This window comes from Natrix helvetica (genome assembly GCF_964273705.1).
Source record: "Natrix helvetica genome assembly, chromosome: 1".
Classification (NCBI taxonomy): Eukaryota; Metazoa; Chordata; class Lepidosauria; order Squamata; family Natricidae; genus Natrix; species Natrix helvetica.
In genome coordinates, this window is record NC_138548.1 from 261,893,123 (window position 1) to 261,918,089 (window position 24,967).

At 36.9% G+C, this 24,967-nt stretch overlaps 1 protein-coding gene across 3 annotated transcripts in view; it reads left to right on the forward strand.

Annotated features, from left to right (window-relative positions):
* Window positions 1-24,471, forward strand: part of GABRA1 (gamma-aminobutyric acid type A receptor subunit alpha1) — a 54,938-nt gene extending 30,467 nt beyond the window's left edge. For all 3 annotated transcript variants that reach the window (XM_081957410.1, XM_081957411.1, XM_081957412.1), the window contains exons 5-10: window positions 3,443-3,663; window positions 4,691-4,773; window positions 5,242-5,385; window positions 9,771-9,923; window positions 17,587-17,789; window positions 21,461-24,471. In XM_081957410.1, the coding sequence (XP_081813536.1) occupies window positions 3,443-3,663; window positions 4,691-4,773; window positions 5,242-5,385; window positions 9,771-9,923; window positions 17,587-17,789; window positions 21,461-21,775 (1,119 nt within the window). In that variant the 3' untranslated portion in view covers window positions 21,776-24,471. The remainder of the gene's footprint in view (window positions 1-3,442; window positions 3,664-4,690; window positions 4,774-5,241; window positions 5,386-9,770; window positions 9,924-17,586; window positions 17,790-21,460) is intronic.
* The last annotated feature ends 496 nt before the right edge of the window (window positions 24,472-24,967 follow it).

Here is a 24,967-nt window from a genome sequence, read left to right on the forward strand (position 1 = left end):
ATTGGAATTTTCAAGAGAATGTTTGACTTCACAGATATGTAGCTAGAAATATGTCTGTCCCTTCTTTCTCAAGAAATGTCATTTGCAGAAAACTAGTTCTCAATCTTTTGAACTAAGAGTCAAACTCCTCAGAACTTTCTGAAACTCATTAATAGTCATTGTAAAATTATTCACTGTTGCACAGCAAACGTTATTCAGAAAAAGGACCTGGGAACTTTCAGGTGAATATACAATGTGAATTTCAGCAAGCAGGTGCCCAGAAATCCTCCATTGGTTTCCCATCTAATGCCTTATTCGCAGTCCTGATTTTAAGATCCTATTATACTGTTGCTATAAGATTAGTCTATGTATAGTGCTCCCAATCAGCAGCAAGGTACTTTGATGGAGATGCTTTTAGTCTAAACTGCAGTACAGTCAGTGAACTCTGCTGACAGATATGTGATTAAATTACTTTCTGAATCTAAAATGGCTTGAGGAGAAAACTGGGTATCACCCAAGCCTTAGCAGCAAATGGAGTGCTGCCATTTACATAAATGGCTGCACAAGCCACATTTTACAGTTCACATGACATAAGCAGCCCAGCCATCCTCTTCTCAAGTCAATTTGCATAGATATATGCTCTCTGAGAGAGACAGAGAGACGGGAAGAATTAGCTATTTGCCATACAGTAGGCAAGACCAAGGCTTTCAGTACAGTATTTTCACAGCTTGATGGGGAATCTTGGAAACTTGGATTTTTCCATCTTCATGTAATGTATGGCGAGTTAACATGAAATCTCTGCATTCTCTTCCATTTTTTTCTCCCCAATAGAAGCAAGGAATAGCCGGAGAAAACATGCCATTTATTTATAATAATTAAATTTTACTCTATATATCAAATAAAACAATAATTGAACTCTAAAAATGTACAAAATCAAACCTTTTAGCTGGAAATGAAAAATAAACTTCAAGCTTAAAATTATATTTAGTTTTGCATTAGTTCTGAAGTGTGAGTTTTAGATTGGAGACGGTGTCTCTTGGTCATTTAGAATTTCTGCTGGTTCTTTATAGTGACAATTTCAGAAAATCCTGAATTTGTTGCCAGCTGCCTGAGCACCACAGGGACATGTTCAGCCAGTGTTCCAGCTTTGCATATGTAAGCCATCAGACTGTGCTTCAGACCTTACCTTTATTTGGCTAGGACAAGCTGTCTGCTGGCTTGTCAAACTAAGGCTTGAGACTAAAGTCAGAAATAAGTGAAAGGAAATCTTCAACATGTAAAAAGAGAAAAAAACAAGAAAATGATTGGTTCATTAATGGGTGAAAGTGGCAAGAAGGTGACAAGCGATAGGGAGAAAGTAGAACTGCTTAACTCGGTTTTTTTTTCATCTGTTTTTACACAAAAGGAAAAAAAAACAGTCCAATCAAAAACAGTACCATAAAAAACAGATTAGGAATACAAGTTAAAATACACAAGAAAATGGTAAGTGAGCACCTGTCCACCTTAGATGAGTTCAATTCACCAGGACCGGATGAATTACACCCTAAGGTACTGAATGTACTGGCAGATGTGATCTCAGAACCACTGAACTATATCTTTCAAAGATCCTGGAGCACTGGGGAACTGCCAGAGGACTGGAAAAGAGCTGATGTAGTTCCTATTTTCAAAAAAGGAAAAAAAAATACATCCAAGAAACTACAGACCTATCAGCCTCACCTCAATACCTGAGAAGATTCTGGAAAAGATAATCAAGTAACAAATCAGTGAACACCTAGAGGCAAACAAAGCCATAACCAAAAGCAAACATGGGTTTGTCAAAAACTGATCATGCCAAACAAAACATATTGCATTCTTTGACAAAGTGACAAAATTAATTGACCAGAAGACTGCTGTGGATATAATTTACTTGGACTTCAATAAAGCATTTGATATAGTAGACCACAACCTACTATTTGATAAGATAGAAAAATATAGGTTATACAGTCACCAACTGGCTGACCAAATATAGGTTATCACCACCAACTGGCTGACCAACCGCACTCAACATGTAGTCCTCAATGGAACTGCATCTACATGGAAGGAAGTATGCAGTGGAGTACCCCAAAACTCTGTTTTAGGTTCGGTACTCTTCAACATTTTTATCACTGTTTTGGATGAGGGGATAGATGGGGAGCTCAACAAATTTGATGGGGATCTGGCAGGAATAGCCAACACTCCAAAATATGGGCTTAAGATAAAAAGGATCTTGACAGACTTGAACATTGGGCTCTGTTCAATGGTTTAAAAAGTAAGGTTCTATATCTAGTCAAGAAAAACTAAATGTATAGATATAGTATAGAGGTATCTGGCTCAATAGCAGTAACTGTGAGAGAGATCTCACAGAGAGTTACAGTGGACAATAGTGTGCTGCAGCTGCCAAAAAAAGCCAACACAGTTCTAGGCTGCATAAACAGAAAGATATAATCAAGATCACGTGAAGCATTAATACCACTTAATAATGCTTTCGAAAGACCACACTTGGAATACTGCATCCAAGTTTGGTTGCCATAATGGAAAAAAGATCTTGAGACTCTGGAAAGAGTACAGAGAAGAGCAACAAAGATGACTAGGGGACTGGAGGCTAAAACATATAAAGAACAGTTGGGTATGTCTAGTTTAATGAAAAGAAGGACCAGGGTTGACATGATAGCAATGTTCCAATAACTCAGGGGTTGCCATGAAAAAGAAGGAGTAGTCAAACTACTCTCCAAAGCACCTGAGGGTAGAACAAGAAGCAATGGGTGGAAACTAATAAAGGAGAAGAACTAAAGAGAAATTTCCTGACCATTAGAACAATTAATCAGTGGAACAACTTGCTTCCAGAAGTTGTGAATGCTCCAACACAGGACGTTTTTAAGAAGAGATTGGATAATCATTTGTATGAAAGGTAGACTGGGAACATGTTAAATGTGGAAGCCCTACCAGAATTTGTTCCAGACTATGCTCTCTGTGCAAAGGTGAAGACTATAAAATTCTGCTTTTTGTGTGTCATTTCTATTTCTTCTAACTGAATAACTCTTTTAAATTTCTTCTTTGTTCTAAATGAAAAAGCCCTGCTTAAACTTGAATCTCCCTCAAATTTGCTTGTGATTCCCTGGAGTTGTAACCTAGAGCTTGAAAATTCTATCTTAAAATAGAATTGGTTTTGCAAGCTGTTGAAATAATATATATACTTGTAAAGTACAAGACATAATTGTGCTAACCAAAATTTGTTGGAAGTTTTAGGAATCCATTATTTTCCCAGAATAAAGGGCTACCTTTATTCATACTTCTGTTCATCTGTTTTATGACTTTGACAAATGACAAAACACAGATGTACAGTATGAACCTCTTAAAGCTCAGTATTGTTCAGAAAGCCTTGAGCTCTTCAATGGGGCTATTCATAAATGAAGTATGTTCAAAGCTCACAATTCTCTAATTTTAGGAATATACAATAGATGTATTTTTCCGACAAAGCTGGAAAGATGAAAGGCTGAAGTTCAAAGGACCAATGCAAGTACTCCGACTGAATAATTTAATGGCTAGCAAAATATGGACACCAGATACATTTTTCCACAATGGAAAGAAATCAGTCGCTCACAACATGACTATGCCTAACAAACTTTTGCGGATTACAGAAGATGGGACACTGCTTTACACAATGAGGTAAGAGACAGGGATGTGGTATTTTATTTATGAAAAAAAATCCTACATACTTTTCAAGATAAATGTTTTTTGTTTTTGTTTATAAATGTTCTTTTGCTTTAATGATTTATATATTTTTCCACAACTTGCACTAGATAGTAAAATATGAATCTCTTTAAAGGAATCAATAGAATGTAGCTGTTTTAAGCAATTTTTCTTCTAATTTGTACTCGTCTTTTCATTTGTTGTTGAGCTTACTACATTCATTGTGATAGAAGCAACAACATCATATTTTATCTTAAGAAATTTGGAGATTACAATTCAATCTTATAGAGTGGTAGTTTGTGTAATGTAAACAATTATATATTATCAACCTATTATTTCCAAATAGAAAGTAGGACTTCATTTCACCATATTGATTTCAAGGAGGGAAATGATTGATTTTGTGCTCCTTTTATAATCAAGTAAAATACACATTGGCTTGGACAAGGATGAGGGACATTTCCAGTCTTCTTGGCCAAGATCAAACAAAGTCCCTACTGTGGAATAGAATAAATGAATATCTTGTGTAATGGTGACACTTGGAAATTAGATAAAGTTTGGTTTAAGAAGGTTAATATAATCACACTATAAAAATGTATTCTTTGTGCTCAAATGGTGAAAAAAGTGGGACAATTGTGGAGGCATATAACAACCATGGCATAAATCTATCTTAGCATATTATGCATCACAGAGAAACACTTTTGAATTACGCATTGCAATTACCTGTTTTCATAAATGGGAGTTGATATGGATCCTGGAATAAGTGCTTGCTTTTTAGGGCAAAAAGTAGCATAAACTTTGAGGTTTCTTTTAGTGAATTGTTGTATAGAACAAACAAATGGTCTTTTAAACCAAGTGAACCAAATTTTCTAGTTAACCTTGCTGCATATAATCATTTGACACAGTTTGTTAACCAAATGCAGTAAAATAGACACCTTCTATTACCATTTCCATCAAAGCCACGTTATATTCTAAATTTGTTCTAATGCTTTTGGCCTGTTTACAGACTTACAGTGAGAGCAGAATGCCCAATGCATTTAGAAGACTTTCCCATGGATGCACATGCTTGCCCATTGAAATTTGGAAGCTGTAAGTTGACTTTGATCATTATTTCCCAGCTTTTCCCTTTTTGTAGGCCATTGACCAGTTAGAACAGGGCCTTGGCTTATAGCTATGATACGTTCCAATTATTGCAGCTTTTTGTAGATAGCTACATGGGTAAACATAATACAGTATTTCACGTGGACACGAAGAAATTTGAGGAGGACACTGTGATCCCTCAATTCTGCTTACCTGTGATTACATCTTATTATAGAAAACATATTTTAGTAACTTCATTGTTGCATACAGAAAATATAGGATTTACTTCCAAGATTGATTTATTGTCAATCTGTATGCTAGCTCAATTGTTTTCTGACATTCTGAACTGCATATAAGAAATAGAGATGAACAGGATATTTTAAACAGCAACAATGGGGGGGGGGGAAGTATTTGTCCAAATTGACATGGCCAGGGATATTAAAGAAACTTTGGAAATTTGTTTTTTTAACCAACTAGATGCTTACACGAAATCCGAGGTAATGTATGAATGGACCCATGAACCTGCACGTTCTGTTGTTGTTGCGGAAGATGGCTCTCGGCTGAATCAATATGATCTCATGGGACAAACAGTGGATTCTGGAATTGTGCAATCCAGCACAGGTGAGCAAAACCCCCAGTGCTGCTACATGTCCATTGCTTATACGACAGCACAGTGTTACGTCAAAAATATAATGTCTTAGATGACTTTGGCATTTTTTAAAGGCCCATCTTTCTTTCTTTTTTAAAGCAAACAATTTGTAATTTGCTCTTTAAATATCTGTATTCTAAAAATTGTGTATGTCACACATAACATATTTTATTTAAATGTATCTTAGTTTTGCAGTGCCCCTGAAAAACAAAACAAACAACTGGCTGTACTCAAATAATGTTCTCGCCAAGTTCAGATCTCATTAAACCCAGCAAAGAAACCGTAAGAATGTTCCACCTTTCCTCCGGGTTCATTACACCTTGCTCAGCTTGATATCCTCCGTGAACAGTAAAGCTCAACACATGATGCTTATAGCTACACAGACACTGGATTTTTCAAAGCAATCAATTAGTTTATTTTCTCATAACACAAAAAAGGAAGAGTCTGAAAAGAAAAACACAGTGGGACTGTTGCAATAGGCAAGATGTTGCTCAGACCGAATATTCAGCAATATAAACTTAATCAATGCCCCCTCCCTCCAAAAAACCATAAGCTTCTCAAAGTACATGCCTTAATCCTTTGAAGGTACACAAATATATGTAGGCTTTTGAGGCATTGGCATGGTACGGACATGGATATGGACCTTTAACATATGGTAATGTCTAGAATATTGATCAATATGAATATTTAATAAACTGATCCTTGGAAGTCTCTTTGATAACATAAATTTCAGAAATGTTACGTTCTACAACACTATTTTTGTTTCTATTCTATAAAGGAATATTATTCTAGTTTACTATAGCAAAACCGTACAGCCACTATAGTAAGCCCAAACCATGCCTACGTGTATCTAAAATTTTCCTCCATCAGTCACGAATGAAAAGGCAACCAAAAATTTCACAATTACATAGACCTGCAATCTACATATTCAAAAAATTCCCTCAAATAAATAAAAATTAAAAACTAGTTTACAGAATCACCTCCCAAAAGTAATCTTAATGGAAGATACTTGTTAGCATTCCAGCCCTATTCACAACATTTTATACATATTGTCAAATATGAGGCAGCCAGGGGTGGGTGGGAAGAATTGCAAAGGTATCAAAACAAAATTAGCATCATAGCCTAAAATACAATAATCATGGTTATTTATGGTTAATGACAAGTTCGGCATTAAGTTGGCACTGATTAGTAACAGAAAGTATTCAGTAAAACCACTAGAAGCACTGTTATTAGAAAAGGAACAATTTCAATAATTACATTTAAAGCATGATTATGGTGTTGAATTGTAGCAGTGATAGTGGTGGTAATAATAGTACAAAATAAAGAAAAATGAAATTAAGTTACAAAACAGGAAAGAAAAATGGGTAAAAGGAAGACTATGTGTCAATAGACACTGACACATAATTGAAATTTAAGGTAGTACAGTGGGTTTCAGAAAAACTAAGATTCTGAATCGATACTAGTTTAGTTGGTTTGCAGAATATGGCTGTCTGAAAGGTTTCCAATACTTTATAGATATTAGGGTTACAATTTAATGATTTTGTGAATGGAATACAAACAAAAAATACAATAGTTTGTGTACTATAATTGTATTATTTATGGTTTTCTCATATATTGTTGAATTGAAGTAATTTGTAGAATTAACCTCCAAATTTATTGAAAATTACTTAATACTTGGGTAGTTGATGTTTTATCAAGTCAGCTAACAAATATTATATCATGAAAATGAAATTCTAAGAAGGACAATCTGAATCAAATTTCTCAAAACTTGTACAAAATGAAAGCTAGAACACTTAACAGGATTTGCTGTACTCTTCAGTGAAAGCTGGACAAAACACTACCCATCAAACGTCACTGAAATGAATGAAAGCTGAGCAGGAATACATTTATTTAGATTTTCCCATGTGGCTGGTGAGACCTCTTTTGTGATGGGAGATTGTCAGTACAGTTTTTTGAAATCATGATAAAATGGCTCTGTTGTATGGATTTAGAAGTAATGGTTCCTAAGGCAGGATATAGGAACTTGTTTTTAGTTTGCTTACCTCAAGACCTTGAAATGTCTTACCCAAGACTGCTTCCATGAGTTAACAAAAATGTATGGATGGGGAATTGGAATGAGATTAGGATTATGGCAATGATGCTGTTATGGGCCTAGCTCAGTAAAAGCAAATAATCAAGTTCATAGAGTACCATTGACTCCTCTTTAGGTTTATGCTCAAGTGTTATAAGCAAATGTTAGCAAATGATAACTTTCCAAGCCAGCAAATATCAAACAGAACTTAAAGTTCCAGTAGTATACTTGCAATATCCCAACACTGAAATAATTAAAATTTTTGGACTGGGCGGAGGGAGATCCATATCCAGTTTTTCCTCAACATAGAGTTCACCAGATGACTTTGAGCAATGTATACATGTGAACGTGGTATACTTCACAAGACTATGACTGTGGGCATAAAAAGAGAGAAGACCGTCATATTCCTTGCAATGCTCCCAAAGGATAGACTAAACAATCATCTTTGTCAGCATCAAAAGAATGATGATGACATCATTCTTCATGTTCATCCTAGACACCAGTGCCTGATCTTGAATAGAACCGGATTGAAATTAGATTTTTCGAATCCCCAGGACTACTTCATATGTCAGTTCTAATTTTGGAAGCAGACTCTTTATTTGATTTCAATCTTCTCGCTTCTTTTTTAGCTAACATTTGTTTTGTTTTGCGTCTGTTTTGTCAGTGCTGAATGTAATGCCATATTACTAGTACCCTAAGGAATTTGATTTTCAAGATATTAAATTTTAAACTAATAGTGATAGAAGATAAAAATAAAAATGCTTGTTTAATTTGTTGAAAACACTCATTTCACAAAAGCCATTAAATAGTGAACAGCCACCACCAATGCTTGACTGAATACTTTTCCTTGATTTACAAAACAAACAAACATAAACAAGAAATCTAAAAGTGGCACAGTGAGGAGAAAGAGAATGGGATCAAAAGTAGCTGTAGATTAATTGCTTCTCATTAAAAGATGTCAGCCCATTCATCCTTCCTGCAGATAGTTCTATGCCAAGCTCTGTAAGCATTCAATTATGAAACTAAATGATTAGATAGTGTGATCATCATTAGAATTGCATAAAACCATTCAAAGAGGAGCTCTACAAAGAAAGAAAGCTAATCCTTTAAAGACATTGCATGAAGCATCAAAAAGTCATAGTCTGTTTTGTAGGTCATCCAACTACTTTATGGCCTTTTCTTGATAAAAAAGGGATGCCATTTGGACTGATATCGAAGAAATACAACATCAACATGCATGCCGAGGAATGATGCTTCCACACTTCAAGCAGCCAAACCATGTGATGGCTTAGTACAATGTCCTCCTAAATTTTGTATAAGGCTAGTGATCATTAAAAAAAACCATGATCTTAAGTTTTGCATTCTTTCTGGGTATCAAAAGAGAATCTTATTTTTATGTTACAGGCAATCATATCACATGTATGGCTTTCAGGCCTACATATAACAACAGGAACTTTGGTTGAATCTCCAGGTACCTCCAAAAATAATTACCAGATTGACATTTTAAGTGAAAGGAGAATAATCATGTGAACAGTGTAACTCCTTAATTAGCTGCAAATGATATGAAATCCAAGTGCTGGCTTTCACTCACACATTTTCATAGTGCAGTTCTCAACATGTCATTCAAGGGCCAAGTAGTTCCTTTAATTCACAAGAGATTCACCACCCCTACCACTGCAAGGAAGATGAGCTATATTCATCCTGATGACTAGCAAGTAGACAAGGAAGCCATGATATGGACTGAAAAAAAAAAAAAGAACAGATGATTGGGGAATTATTCTTTACCTCTAAATGTCCTAACTGGCAAATGCAGTGAGTAGCAAGCTGTACTATGGAAGTCAAATAAATCACATGCAGTAGAAAGGAGAGAAAATCCTGGATCACTAGCAAAATCCATTGAACTGAGGGAAAATATTTATTTAACGACTATTATTTTTATTTATTAAATATATTTGCCACCCATCTTGCCACAAGTGGCTATGTTACGTCTACACCTAAGAATATTTTAGAATCAAAGGTAAGGAGTTGTGGGGATATTGAGGGGGGGAGGGGCTGTTTCTATTTTTGCAGGATACTGCTTCTTTCTAAAAGACTAGAATGTGGACTCATTCTTGATGATCTAGGTCAGTGCTTGTGGAAATAAATAAGAATAATTTAATGCAACAAAGGTACACTAATTTCTGAATTTCTGTGTTTCTGATGGAAGACTTCCAAGGAGTTCTTCCTCCCCTCTTCCTTATTTATATCCTAAGAAATGTCACTGTTTTTTTTTCCTTTTGAATACAGGGGAATATGTTGTGATGACCACCCATTTCCATTTGAAGAGAAAAATCGGGTACTTTGTCATTCAAACATACCTGCCATGCATAATGACAGTAATTCTATCCCAAGTATCTTTCTGGCTAAACAGAGAATCTGTTCCAGCAAGAACTGTGTTTGGTGAGTGTTTTGCACAAATATGTTTGAATTGTTCAAAAGCATTAATGCATGTGACATTAATACTCTTTGATTAAAATATCACACTTAAGGTGTCCGTGGCAGCAGTACTTTGTCTCAGTGAGGCATTTTGTACCGCAAAAAATGAGATAATATTTCTTGGTGAGGTGATGCATTGGCTTCATCAGGGTATTCGGACATGCTGGGCAAGGCTTTCGAATGAAGGAAGAAATCTGTCTCAAATGGTAGGTGGTGTGCATGTTTGTGTGTGTTTATGTGAGAGAGAGACAGAAGGAGAGGGAGAGAGGGAGGGAGGGAGGGAGGGAGGGAGGGAGGAGAGAGAGAGAGAGAGAGAGAGAGAGAGAGAGAGAGAGAGAGAGAGACTGACTTTGTGAAAGGAAGGAACCAATTGGAAGCTTTGTACAATATAAATAACTAAATACTAAAGCATAGTATTATTGATTGGTTTGTTGTTTAACTATCTACTGCTATTATTCATTAGTGTTTTGTATGAACGAAACATTACTGCATGGAATTAGATAAAAAAAACTGATTTAAAATTTCTGTTTAACATACATTCATTTATTAGATTGATATTTTGAAATTCAGTTCAATTAACAAAAGTTTGGTGAGGCTTTTAAACTATTTTTATTGGTAAATTGAGTGCTAAGCACATTTCCTTCACAAGTATATTTCATATCTGAAATACTGAGGCAGATAGGTAAGCTTTTGGCAATGGGAGAACCTTTGAACAGGTCTTCCATACTTCAGATAGTCAGACACTAAGTTGTTTAGGGATTTAAAGGCCAACATTGAACTCTTTAAAACATCTGGTAGACAAATGGTGTCCAACCAGATTTTTAAAATAGTCATATAATCCATATATTGGTAAACTAGCTGCTGTATTTTGCACCATGGATAACCATCACTAATTCCAATAAGCCCAAGAAAACTGAGGTTGATATATTACCTGAAGTTAAGTAAGGGCATCCAACATTTAACCCATCAACTGCAAACCTAGTACCAGGTAGAACATTCGAAGTAAGAACCTGGGCTTCTGGACAAACTCATTACCATTCAACACAGGCCCAAAGTTTAATTTTCTTTTTTACCAAAATTGCTTCTGTCTGGATTTAATTTTGGCTTGTCTGAATGATTCCTGGTAATATCTGTGTGACAACTTCATTAGGGTACTCAGCAATACCTAATTACAGGAATAGCTCATTTACATTTGAGAAAAGTCCCTGCCCAAATGTGAGTGTGACATGATCATACCTATTGTTTCCATTGTTATCTTATCCATCACAGCCCTAGGTTTCCTAAAAGTGTTACATATAGGCATAGGGTGCTAAAATTCGCCCTTCATTAATTTTCAGTTCATTCAATTGTTCTCTCCCTCAACTCTCTGTTTTGTTGTATTGAATTCATTGGTCTTTCTATGTGAACATTTATAGTTGGGTGGAGATTATTTCTCCCGCCCCTTTAAGTTACCCAACAAGAATATTTCAAATATTTTATGTAAGCACCTGAAACGAGAGAGATGGAAAATAGAGTTGATCAAATTGCTTACAATTATGAGAATGGTTGGATCCATCTCAATTATATAACTAAATTGAAATAATTTAAAATCCTTTCTCTGAGTAGAATTGTAAAGGGGGTATTAGTAGTAGCAGTAGTAGCAGTCTGAGCCATTTCAGAACAGAGCTGATGGAAAATGGAAAAAATAAGATTATTTTCTATAAATAATGCTTCTGAATATGGGTAGTGCAAGATATTTTTGATTGCAGTAAGTTTTGGCTAACAATTGACACAGTGAAAATATACTCTAGCAGATATTTAATACATGAGATGTCTGCAGTTGTCAAGGTAACTGGTGGGTAGTGATTTAAGGCAACGGTAGAAAGATGCAGACTTTTTACTCTTAGTAAAATCTCAGTGCTTAGTTAAAAGAAAACTATTCAACAGCAGGTGAGGGGCAATGCTATAGAACATGCAAAATATATTGTTATATTGGCATCTTTCCTCATTTCTAAGTCAATCAATATTAATAGCTAGCTTTTGAATCTGAGTCGACCAGTTGCAAAAAACAGCTGGAGAATTCAAGATAGGTTTCAGAAATGATCTAGTGAACAGAAAATGCCTTCCATTTCTCTTTAAGATTGTTATATCACAGCAAATCACACTGTAACTTTAATTCATCTTAAACAATTGGTTTTCTGTCAAACCAAACCCACCTAACAGATATAAACAAAACGACACACCATCAGTGATAAATAAGTAGTAAAGTAAAACCTTGATACAGTCCCAAATTTTGAGTGCAATATGATCACTTGTCACTGATAGACTATCTCACCCTGTCTGATGAATTGCCCAATTTCCCACTCCATTCACTTTTATTCCCCTCTGGGTGTGATTTTAATTCCCCACCCATTATTAGTTTTCAGACAGAATGGAAAATATGGCATAGAAAGATCATTGCAGATTAGTCTAAGATGAGAACAAACAACTTGCTCTTCCATTTGAGCCACAACTACCCCAATCCCTTTTGCTCTGTCCCGTGATTCTAATGAATATGCAGACATAGGCTTGGCTATCTGCCATGACTAATTACAGAGATAAAACCATTCCTTGGCTAGGAGCCTAGAACGCTATCTTCAAGAAACCAAGATTAGACTTACGGAATGCTTTCTCAATGGCTAGTAAAATGGACCGTTATTTCCTGCAAAGATTCCCCTCCCATCGCTCCACCTATAAACTCTTTGGGAGGGACCACAACCTTAGCCAGATGTACCTATTTCCTTCTATGATGTCTTCTCCACAGCTGCTCCCTTCTCATCTCAGCTCTACGCACACGCACATCAGGGACAACCTCCCTCTGTTCCTCCTCACTGCTCCCTGACTCAGATGCCACCTGGTGGCCAACAGGCCTCTCTAGTTCCTGCTCTGACTCCAAACACCCTCCAGAGTCTTCCTCAACCTCCAGAGCAGTCCCATAATGGTCATCACTGTCAGAGTCCACCAACAGCTCAGCCGGCCACTGCTGGGCCACAACACTATCCCTCACTGCAGGGCCCTTCTTCCAGGTCTGACGCTCAGGGTGTGGCTTAGCTTGGAATTGTTCATGGAAGGCCTGCACCAAACTAGGTGCGTGCACGGAGGTCGGATCCTCCCAGGCAACATCCTATGGCTTTCAGCCTTTCCACTCCACCAGGTATTGGAACCGTCCTTTCAGCCATTGGGAATCCTGGATCCAGGCAACTTTGTACTCAGCCAGTGCCTTATCAGCACAGGGTTCTGGCTGGGGATGATTGGGTTGATGAAGAGGACAAGCCGGCCATTCAGGAACAAGAAGAGATTAATGAAAGACTGGATGGACTCACATCAAACGTGGTAAAGTCAGGCGATAGGCGACCGAATTGATGACTGCTTCAACAGGAAACAGGCCAAGGTAACTGTGGTCTAACTTCTTGACCAGCTGGTTTGATGGATGGTGTCTAGTGTACAGCCACACTCGATTGCCCACAGTCAATGCTGGCGTTGTGTGCCGAGACCTATCCGCGACTCTCTTATAGTCCTCCTTGGCTTTATCCAGATATCGCCGCACCACTTGATGGACCACCTGTAATTCCAACAGGAAGTCCTTAGCTGCAGGAACCAGTGAGTCGATGGATGTGAGGGGAAAGAACTGAGGATGATACCCCACATAGGCCAAGAAGGGCGTTGTCTGTGTGGATGTGTGCTGTGAGTTATTGAACACAAACTCTGCTATTGCCAGGTAGTCTGCCCAATCATTTTTCTGCTGGTTCACAAAACAGTGCAAGTACTGCTCCAATATCCCAATCACTTTCTCCGTCCTTCCATTGGACTGCCAAAACTGGCACTTCTCCAATTTTGCATACAAGCGATTCTCACGGAGCTGTTGTAGGACCAGACATAGGTGCTGCCGATGGCTCTTCTGGGAGGACGAGTAAATCAAGATGTCATCAAGATAAATGACAACAAACTGGTCCAAAAGGTCCCAGAAGATGTCGTTCATAAAATGTTGGAAAACGGCAGGGGCATTGGTGGGCCCAAAAGGCATGACCGTGTACTCAAAATGCCCATACCTGGTGCCAAATGCTGTCTTCCATTCATCCCCGGGTCAGATCCGGACAAGATTGTAGGCTCCACGGAGATCCAATTTGGTGAACACCTTAGCTTCTCTGAGCCGCTCCAACAGTTTAGGAATAAGGGGCAGAGGATATTGATTGCGCACCCTGATCACATTGAGTCTACAATAGTCACAATAGAGTCTCAAATCTCCAATCTTCTCTTTGATGAACAACACCAGGGCAGACAATGGCGAAGATGAGGGTCTGATAAAACCCCGAGCTAGGTTTTTGTCCAAAAAGTCCCGTAATGCGGCCACCTCCAGGTCTGACATCGAATACAAACTACCCACAGGGAGCGGCGTGTCCGGAATCAAAACGATGGGACAATCATATGGCCAGTGCGGTGGCAAGTGGTCTGCTTCTTGTTCACTGAACACGTCTGTAAAATCTGCTATGTCAAAAGGCAAGGATACCCTGGGTGAACTCAGCAGCTGGCCTGCACAGACATGACGGGTGTGGTCCACACATTGCAAGGCTGGAAAGGTGACAAGGTTCTGGGACCAGTAGATCTGTGGGTCGTGTCCCCGAAGCCAAGCCAAGTCCAAGACCATGGGGAAATGCAAGCCAGAGGTAACGTAGAACTGGATCGCTTCCTCATGAGTCCCGATGACCAGGCGCAAGGCTTGCATGGACAGAACTATTCGGGATGCCAGGATCAGGTGTCAGGAAGTCACTGTCTCTGAACATGGCTCTGAATTGATGCATGCCTGACCCAAGGTCTTCTTTAGATCGGGGGGGGGGGGGCTTTCCTGACAAATTGTTCTGGGTCTAGGTGTAGGTCCCATAACTGATGCCCCTCGTCTCTTCTTGGGGCAAAAGGCTGCCATGTGTCCAGATTCCCCACAATAAAAAGACAACCCCCCCTAAGCACCGTCTGTCTTTCTCCGTTATCGACGAGCGGGGTTTGGCTGCACCTTATTCCATGGAATTGGAGTCTCATGCATGGCCGGAACCACCCTGTTCTCCTGGGACATGGGGCAAATTCCCCGCCTCTGCAACCTAGCATCAATCCAAACACACAGGTGGACCAACACGTTGAAATTTGGTGGCCTATCCACACGCACCAGCTCATCCTGCAATTCTTCTGACAACCCATCATCAAATGTGTCCATAAGGGCTGCCTCATTCCAAGCCGAATCCTGGTTTAGTAGCCTAAATTCACTGATGTAGTCCTGCAAGGAATCCGGGCCCTGTTTCAGAGTCTTCAGAAGTTGGGTAGCCGTCTCCGTCTTACTCTCCGTCCTCATACATTAACCGGAGGTGGTCACAGAACCTCCTTAAGTCATCCAGCAAAGGGCTAGCCTGGACCAGCAGTGGCATCGCCCAATGAGCTGCGAGGCTGGAGAATAAGTTAATCATAAACCCCACTTTATCTTGATCAGTGGGAAAATCCTCTGCTCTCAAGCTGATAAATAGCTGGCATTGTCCCAAGGAAGCTGGAAACATGGCTTGGTTGCCATCAAATTTATTAGGCACTGCAACCGGGCATTTCCTCTGAGGTGGGGGTGGAGAAGGGTGAGCTTGTAGCTGTGCCACCTGGGCAGCCAACACAGCCACCTGTTGCGAAAGTTGGGCATTCTCGGCATGTAGCTGCTCCATGGTGATGATATTTACAGCTTTTGTTTTAAGGCAGGAAACAAACTGTTCTGTCCCGTGATTCTAATGAATATGCAGACACAGGCTTGGCTGTCTTCCACAACTAATTACGGAGATAAAACCACCCCTTAGCTAGGAGCCTAGAGCGCTATCTTCAAGAAACCAAGATTAGATTTACAGAATGCTTTCTCAACGGCTAGTAAAATGGACTGTTTTTTCCTGCAAAGATTCTCCTCCCATCACTCCACCTGTAAACTCTTTGGGAGGGGCCACAACCTTAGCCAGCTGTCCCTATTTCCTTCTATGACGTCTTCTCCACAGCTATTCCTTTCTCCTCTCAGCTCTACGCACACGCACATCAGGGACAACCTCCCTCTGTTCCTCCTCACTGCTCCCTGACTCAGTTGCCACCTGGTGGCCAACAAGCCTCTCTAGTTTTGCTCTGACTCCAAACATCCTCCAGAGTCTTCCTCATGCTCCAGAGCAGTCCCATAATGGTCATCGCTGTCAGAGTCCACCAACAGTTCAGCCACCCACTGCTGGACCACAACACCTTTATATACAGTTTATTATCTAGGAGTAGTAAGAGTCTGCCTCTACTCTAAGTTCTGAATCTTCAAGTCTACATACAGATAACTAAATTGACAAATTATATAAAGAATTGTGGTCTTACTGCTCCTTGTGTAACAGAAGAACAAAAAAAAAAAGACTTTCCAAAAAATCATGGATATAGAAGCTCAAAATGACATAGCCACACTTAGTAAGGCTGGTAGCCTGAAATGACTGAGCAAATATAAGCACACCTTCCAAATGGACAACTATTTAAAATTACAATGCCAAAACATCTCAGGGAGACCTTTATGCAAGCAAGATTTGAACAGCTTGATACAATGTTTAGATTTGGGAGATTCCATTCTATCCCATACAATGAATGTAGGTGTATTTGTGGAGCTGAAGCAATAGAAGATCTGAGTCATATATTATTCAATTGCTGTTTGTATAAAGGGGTGAAAGATAAGTACCTTGATCCATATATTAAACGTATAGCCCAGTGGGAGGTCAATATTAAAACAACATACCCCATGTGTGGCCAGAATGTGAAAATGACACAGAAATTGTGTCAGCTGAATTGGTCCCAGTGAAATCGGCATATTTGGCCTTGATTGAGGTAGATTGCAGGGGTGATATAGAAATATAATTTTATGTCATTTTATTCTATTTCACATATTTATGTATTAAATTATTGTATTTTATCCTATAACAATTGGATTTTACCCTACTCTTATTTTAAATTATTTATATAGGATTTTATTGGTAACACATGTTCGAACCTTGTATGTTGATATGGCCTATAGGCTAATCAATCAATCAATAATAATAAGTCTACATACATTTACCGAGGAGAAATCACCAAATGAAAAACTAGTATCTAGTTTGAACCCATATTCTTTTGTAGACTACAATTTTCAAATTTCTATTGCTTTCTATCAGTGAATGGGATCTCAATTATCTCAATTTTCCCATTGCAATAGCTTTATTACAATAGCATTTTGGAATCAGAAAGATGTGTTTTACTACTGATTAGAATATTTGATTGAATTCACAACTTATCCCAGGTTCCATCTGACATAATCACTTAGTTACTTTTAGCAGGCTCGGGAAAACAAAGAGAGCCAGTTTGGTTAAGGTTGGTTAAGGCATCAGGGTAGAAACTAGAAAACCACGAATACTTTGCCTCCCTTGGGCCAGTCATTTTCTTTTGGCCCTAAGAAGGAAGCAATGACAAATCACTTCTGAAAAGGCTTGCCAAAAAAAATTTCAGAGATCTACAAGCGCAAGAAAATTCTTTGTCTTGAAGCGAAAGGTAGCAACAAAATGGGAAAATCGGGGAAAAAAACTTGTTTTGTTGTTTTTTTCAGGTGTAACAACTGTGCTAACAATGACCACCTTGAGCATCAGTGCACGGAATTCTCTTCCCAAGGTAGCTTATGCTACCGCTATGGATTGGTTCATAGCCGTGTGCTATGCATTTGTCTTCTCAGCTCTGATCGAATTTGCCACAGTGAACTACTTTACAAAGAGAGGTTATGCATGGGATGGCAAGAGTGTAGTTCCAGAAAAGGTAATAAAACAGATCTTCATATATTTTATTTGTATTTGAAAGGGTTGCTCGTTGTTATTACTTCATATGCTATGGACAACATAGCATATGAAGAGTAAGGAAGATGACTTTGACAGAGATAGTAAAAAACTATTGCTTGGCAAAGAGGCCAAAGCATTTTCTAAATCCAGAATGCTCCAATGACATTCATAAGCAGCTCAGATACCCCCTAAGTCCCTGAACTGTAAGAACAAAGAGATACAGCACAGTCGGCTTTTCAAAATGCTGTTACTATAGCAATCTCAATAAAAGTAGTTTTAATCTTCCTATGGAGTTGATTTCATGGTCTCATGTACCTAGTGGGTTTCACAAGTACAAACCTACTAAACAAACTATTATATAACACTACATGTTTATATTAATAGTAACCTACTGAAAAAAGTTCTCAGACTTGCAGTCTGTTATATAAAAGTTTATTTAAAAGCAAATCTATTGAAGTTTCAAACCATTGGCTTAGATATATGTCTGTACTGAACTACTTTCAACTGTATTTTCACAATCACAAGGGAAGAAATAACAATGACTTTTGAAATAATCAAAAAGATAAAATTTCACTTTAGATATTAAGAAGCAAGGAATTTATTAATGCATTAGTTCATTAGATAATTAAAACCATAGTTAAATCTATATGGACATTTCATTGCTTTGGGCTGTTGTCCAGATTGCTGTTGAGGACAAAATCACACATGCATGCTATTTACTCAGGGATTATCAGGCAACTGCTGATGTATATGAAACAGCTATCACTCATCAGAATCCCCAAAAATAATTTTTATACCACCCACTTATTATCATCTAAAAATAAGACTTTTCAATAGACATTCAGCAAGTTGTTGAGTGATGATTCATCATGCCATAGGACATGAAGTGATGTATATGCATGTGTGATTCAGACTCTTGAGTTTGGGCGGGGGAGAAGAATTGCAGAAAGCAGGGATTCTGAGAACACAGCCAAAAATGAAATAAGCAGAACTTGGCTATTTCACACATATGTGAAATATGGCAATACTTGATAACCTAGAGCACAGGAGGTCTGATTTCCCTATCACATCCTCCTCAGAAGAAGGCTTTGGAAATGAAACTATTCCTTGGCTTTTAAAATAATCCCAACAGAAGTGTGTAGGCATCGCTCAATCATTCATGGTAGTCCAGGTCAAGAAATAGACACAAGCAGAGATTACAAGAAATATCTTCATTGTAGCAATATAGAATAACAGAATCCTTAAAGCTTATCCAAATTTCTCTATCCTTTCTGACACTAAACAAAATCTAGGTAGGATCATTTGGGGTTTTTTCCCCTCATATTTCCTATTTCTCAGGATGGAATCTCAGCCTCTGAGATTCCTCCCCCCCACCCCTGATTGCTCATTCCTTCTCAATTTTTACTCTACATTCCTTCACAAAGTTTGTCAGCACAGCTTGTGAGTCTGACACATCAGAAATTAAACTTTGCAAAACAAAGTCCTATTTCTGCCAAGGAATTATGACCAAATTCAAGATCTGACCATAGATCAATGTTGCTCTACTAAAAAGAACACTCCAGTCCCCAGATCTATGAAAGAAGTGAATGATATCTTGGACACCCAGATGCCCAGTAATGATCTCAATGACATATTGCTTCATCCATTGAAGTTCATTTATAAGAATTAACATGAAGTGACAAGGTTTTAGGGTCCTTTTACCTGATGTAGGATTATAAGGATATTAGAAGATTTTTTAATAATAATAATAATAATAATAATAATAATAATAATAATAATGAACTTGGAAAGCAGTGCTGCACAAAATCAGTTAATGAAAGTATCCTTGACCTTAACGATTTTTGAATCATGCTCTGCAAACAGGATTAACAGTCTTTATTTTGCTTATCAGATGAAAAGAGGCTGCACCTTTTATCCAAAAGACTTCTAAATGATTTATTCTATTCATGTATTATTTAACTTCAACAATATCAGTGAATCATTTATTACTGACATTTACCTCTATCTTTCTATTTATTTCAAAAGAAATATAAAACATATCAAATTAATACAATTTAAATAAAAAACCAAAATTAAAATCAACCATGAATACAGCTAACAATTAAAAGCTTGGTGAAATAGATTTGTTTAGATATTGTTTAAACATCTATGTATTTAATATTTAATTTCAGCAGTTCCAGAGATAAATATTAATATGGGGGGGGGGGGACTACAAACCATCTGAAAAAAATACATCACTGGAAACTCCAAAAACAAATACACAACCAGTTTAGGATCCATCTTTGCTGACAGTAGACAAGAGAACTTCCATGAGTACAGAATTTGCTACTAAAGATGTCCTCTGACAGGTTCAAGCATAATACCAGAAACAAAAAGATTTGTTGTGTAGAAAGTATGTGGGAGGGAAAAGTTGGAAAGGGCAAGTTTTTTTTAAAAAGAAATTGTATATGCTGCTTACAGTGTTAGGTTATGTTTGCCCTTCCATGTATTGAAGATGAATATTGTGCTCCCTCCCTCCCTCTCTCTCTTTCTCTCCCTTCCTCCCTCCCTCTCCTCTCTTAAAATACAAATCAATATCTAACACATTTGATGCTTTGTTTTTGTGCTAGTCAAGCTGTATTCTGGACAAGGGTCCCCCTGTCACCTATTTGGCATGCCACTCCTAACTCTTTTTTAAAATATAATTTTTATTAAAAGAAAATTTGGCATAACATTGAAAAAAATACCTATGGAAAAATAAAGGAAAAGGGAGAAAATGTGAAATGTGAAAGAATAAAAGCAAATGCGAGGTAACAACACCAAAAAGATATATATATATATATAGAGAGAGAAATGGTTTGTAATCTTTGCAGCAGTTGCAATCATAGTAATTACCATTTTACTCTCCCAAAGTACATATCAAGTTCCCCTTCTTCTCATAAACAAAACTTTATAATCAATGCATTCTGAAATAATTAATTCATTTTTACCCATTCTCAGAAAAATATCCAATCTTTTCAAGGTTTCCAATCTTTCAAAAGGCAATAGTCCTTCCTTTAAAAAAATAAAACAAAACAAGATAGTTTAGCCTTTTCTGACAGCTCTGCCATCTTCATGATCCATTCCTCCATTATGGATCTTCACTCTTCCGTCCTTGTATCTATAATAGCTACATTATAGTTTGTTACATTATATATATGTCATATCGTGTATGAACCTTTTCTAGTGGACTGTCCATAGGCTCTAATAAGAAAAATTCTGGTTTAATTTGATTAATTTTTAAAACTCACTGCATCAACCATTCACAATGGTCTTTTGATTGACAGCACAACTTTTCCATTCATATAACTTTTCACAACTTATAGTTCTAAACTTATAGATATAGAACTATGATAAGCCAGAATGGGAACCATTTTGACCTAATGAAATGTCTCTTTGATGACAGCTGAACAAACACTGGTTTCTCAATAGAAAATATGGAATATTCTTGATTCTGTTTTCTCCTTGCCTATTTGACAACATACAATATCTGGACAAAGGGGGGGGGGGTCTGTTTATATGTGGCTATCTGAATGATATCTGAGCTGAACCAAGTATTCACATTCCAGAGTGGAAATACTTTTAAATGGGTGAAATGATGTGTCGTTTAAAATCTGTGTTCTTTATTCCTAGCCAAAGAAAGTGAAGGATCCTCTCATTATGAAAAACAACTCGTTCACAGCACCAGCACCTGCAACCAGCTTTACCCCAAATATTGCAAGAGACCCTGGACTAGCTACCATTGCTAAAAGCGCAACAATAGATCCCAAAGAAGTGAAAGCGGAAACAAAGCCACCTGAACCCAAGAAAACTTTTAACAGTGTCAGCAAAATTGATCGACTATCAAGAATAGCATTCCCACTGCTCTTTGGGATTTTTAATTTAGTGTACTGGGCTACCTACTTAAATAGAGAGCCCCAGCTTAAGGACAAAAACCCTCCACACTAGCCCCATCATCCATAAGAGTTGTCCATCTGTTTTGCACTGGGAATTGCTTTTTGGTTCTAAACACACAGCAGTTCTCATTTGCTTCATTGCCTCTGTCTTAAAGAAATTGAAATGTCCTTATTTTATAAAGCAAAAGTATATTATATATATATACATATATATAATAGAAAAGATATTAAACTCTGTATTCTAGGGCTGTAATAATGTGATGTAGACACCAGATTCTAAACCGTGACTTTGAACAAGAGAGGGAAATATAAAATAAATCCAAATCAATTGTCAATAGCTTACCACTGGATGTTCCCAGAAGGGATGTTGTACATGTCAGAGCAGAAATATTTTTATGCAAAATGATAGAAGGTAAAACTGTCTTTATATATGTTCATGTTGCACATAAGGTATTCTAGTTTCCATTTTTGGAGTGCTGCTTATTTGAATTCTTTTATAGGATATGCATCTATCCAAAGTGCTGGATTCCAGAAAATATAGTATTTTTCTTAGATTTCCTATTTGCTGAACTTCCCAACCACCAATTTTAAAGCAAATTAAATGTTCATATTTACATACAAAACAGTCTATTTCCTAATGGTAGATATTCTCACAGAATAGCACATCGATTCATATAATGAATGCTTTAATATGCTCTCTCACTTCAGTCTTATTTTAAACATCAGACGGTCACTTGACTTGATAATATCAACCAATGGCACATTCAGTGCAGATCTAAATCTCTTCGTTTCTGTTAGATAAAAACAATACAGGGTCGATTCTTTTTTGCTTCTGTATTTGAAATTAAGGCTTTTGTTGATTTGATTGTTTGTTTTCGAAGGAAAACAATCTTTAACAATCTCTAGGTACATTGAATGTATTATTTTATCAAATGGTACATGAGGCTTGCAGTCCTGAGCACCCTTACCTGAGAATTATCCAGGGACTGTGGGGGGCCATATCTTCAAGTCAATAAGTAGAGAGATTGCACTGGAAAGTTTTAGGTTGCAACACATGGCAAAAAGAAAGACGAAATGTATTATTTCAACAACATGTGTAAATATACTACATGAGACTGTACATTTTTTTTTACTTTTTTATGTTCATATTATGCCATGTGGGGGTTAGTTCTCTGAACTCTTAATAGGTTGCATTTTTAAAAGAAACATTTAGAACCTGCACTTTTTTTTTTAAGAACAGTCAGTGGCATTTGAAAGAAAAGGTAGAAAAAAAGACAAGGAAGAGAGTTTGGAATAGGATATATTCCATTTGTAAAGTGATTATCTGTACAATAGCTTGCAATTTGAAATTTATCATCTAGTTATACTATTAGGCTAACGACTGGTATGCTCAGGTAATGCGTGAATACAAAAATATGGAATTATATTTGGTAGGAAAATGGTAAAATATTTAAGACAAACGTCATCTGTATATTATTGCTATATTTGCTGAAACATAACTGTTAACAATAAGTGATGTAATATATGTAGCATTAAATACAGAAAAAAACATACACAAACGAATGTACAGGAAAATACATTTTATTGAGTAAAACTTATTACATTTCATTTTTACTGTAGCAATATATTTGTAGGAACAATATGTAAGGGCTTTAAATACAAAATGTCCATTTTTCAAGTTATTAGTATTCCCAAAATAATTCTACCCAGATTTATTTCTGCTGAAAAAAATATTTTAAAGAGGGGGAGAAATCAAATTACCAAGATGAATATTTAAGAAAAAAAAATTGAGTGGAAGCATGGATTTGGGAAAGTGTTAATATAAGGGTTCAGAATTCATAACACATGGTAATGAATGCATATTAAAAAAAAGTTGTATGGACCTTCAGTCAAAATAGCTAACACAATCGTGAGATTGATATCTATGTATGTTACAGGCAATGTTTTATATACTATTTCTCAATAAATCAAAAGGTTGCTGCCCAGTAAGTATCTACAAATGAAATAGTTTACTTTTTCCTTAGAAAAAGTGACTTTAAAAACAAACAAAACCCTAATGCTTCATTGTCTACCATTTAGTCCTGTCTAAACTTGATGAGCTAATCTGACTGAAGCTTTCTAAAGAGGATGTGTTATCTTCTGGTATTATGTGTAGATACATGTATAGAAAAATAATCAAAATAAAATATGAATTTCACTTCATTATTTGTTTATCTTGTTCTTTTGGCGTTTAATCTAGTGTGTTCATAAAGGGCATTTGACCTTCAGAGTTATCCATTTGGCTCCTTTCAGCCTGCACTTGGCACATTAGAGATGAATATTACTTAACTAGTCTGCTTTTTTATTTTGCTCTGCAATTTTGCTCTGCATTCTTTCATCTCTTAGTTTGTTAGTCTCTGTGAACAGTATCCTGTATAAATCTGATTGCACAGTTATCAAAGACAAGGTACTCTCTGTGTAGCTTTTTTACAATGCTTTGCTAAACCATGTAATAATAGTAAGTCTTCCTTGAAAATAATGATACACTCTTATAGAGGTCAGTTTCTGTTTACTCCTGATATTATTTAAAACAAGATGACATTGAATGTTTATTGCACTTCAGTGCAGCAATGTGGCAATAAGACCTAAATCTATAACAGAGATTGTTTATGGCAGATGCATGTAATGCTTTACAGAGTTTAGCAAAATCTCATTATTTTATGTTGAACTGTAATTCTATTATACTAATAAAGTTTAAAACAAAAACTATGAGTAACACAAGTGAATGTTTTACTTGGCTTATTTATGTCTATAAATGACCATGCAGGCCAATGTCCCTTTTGCTCTGCTATGTACGAAAGACTGAATGATTAAGATTATATGTCAGAGAAAATTTGACAAGAGATGTGAAAAAGAAAAGAAAAAAGCAGCTCCTGCTGTTTGTACATATTGTTTGAAGCATTATTCTGTTTTTTTTTTTTACAACATAGTCCTTGTTTGATGTGTTTCCTTTGATTTATGACCCATGCTTTATGCTTGAGATGGACTATTAAATGCATAGTAAACCCAAGAAGAGAACAACCAAATGAAAGCATAAAACACGGGTGAGTGTTCCTTCAGATGCTTTGATTCCAGCCTTTCACATCCAATCCAATAGCAGTGAACGACTTGAAGACATTTTCTTATCTACTACATATAATTCTCATAAGGTCTAATAAAAATAAAAGCTGAAGCAGATATGGAAGGCTTATCATAAATATAATAA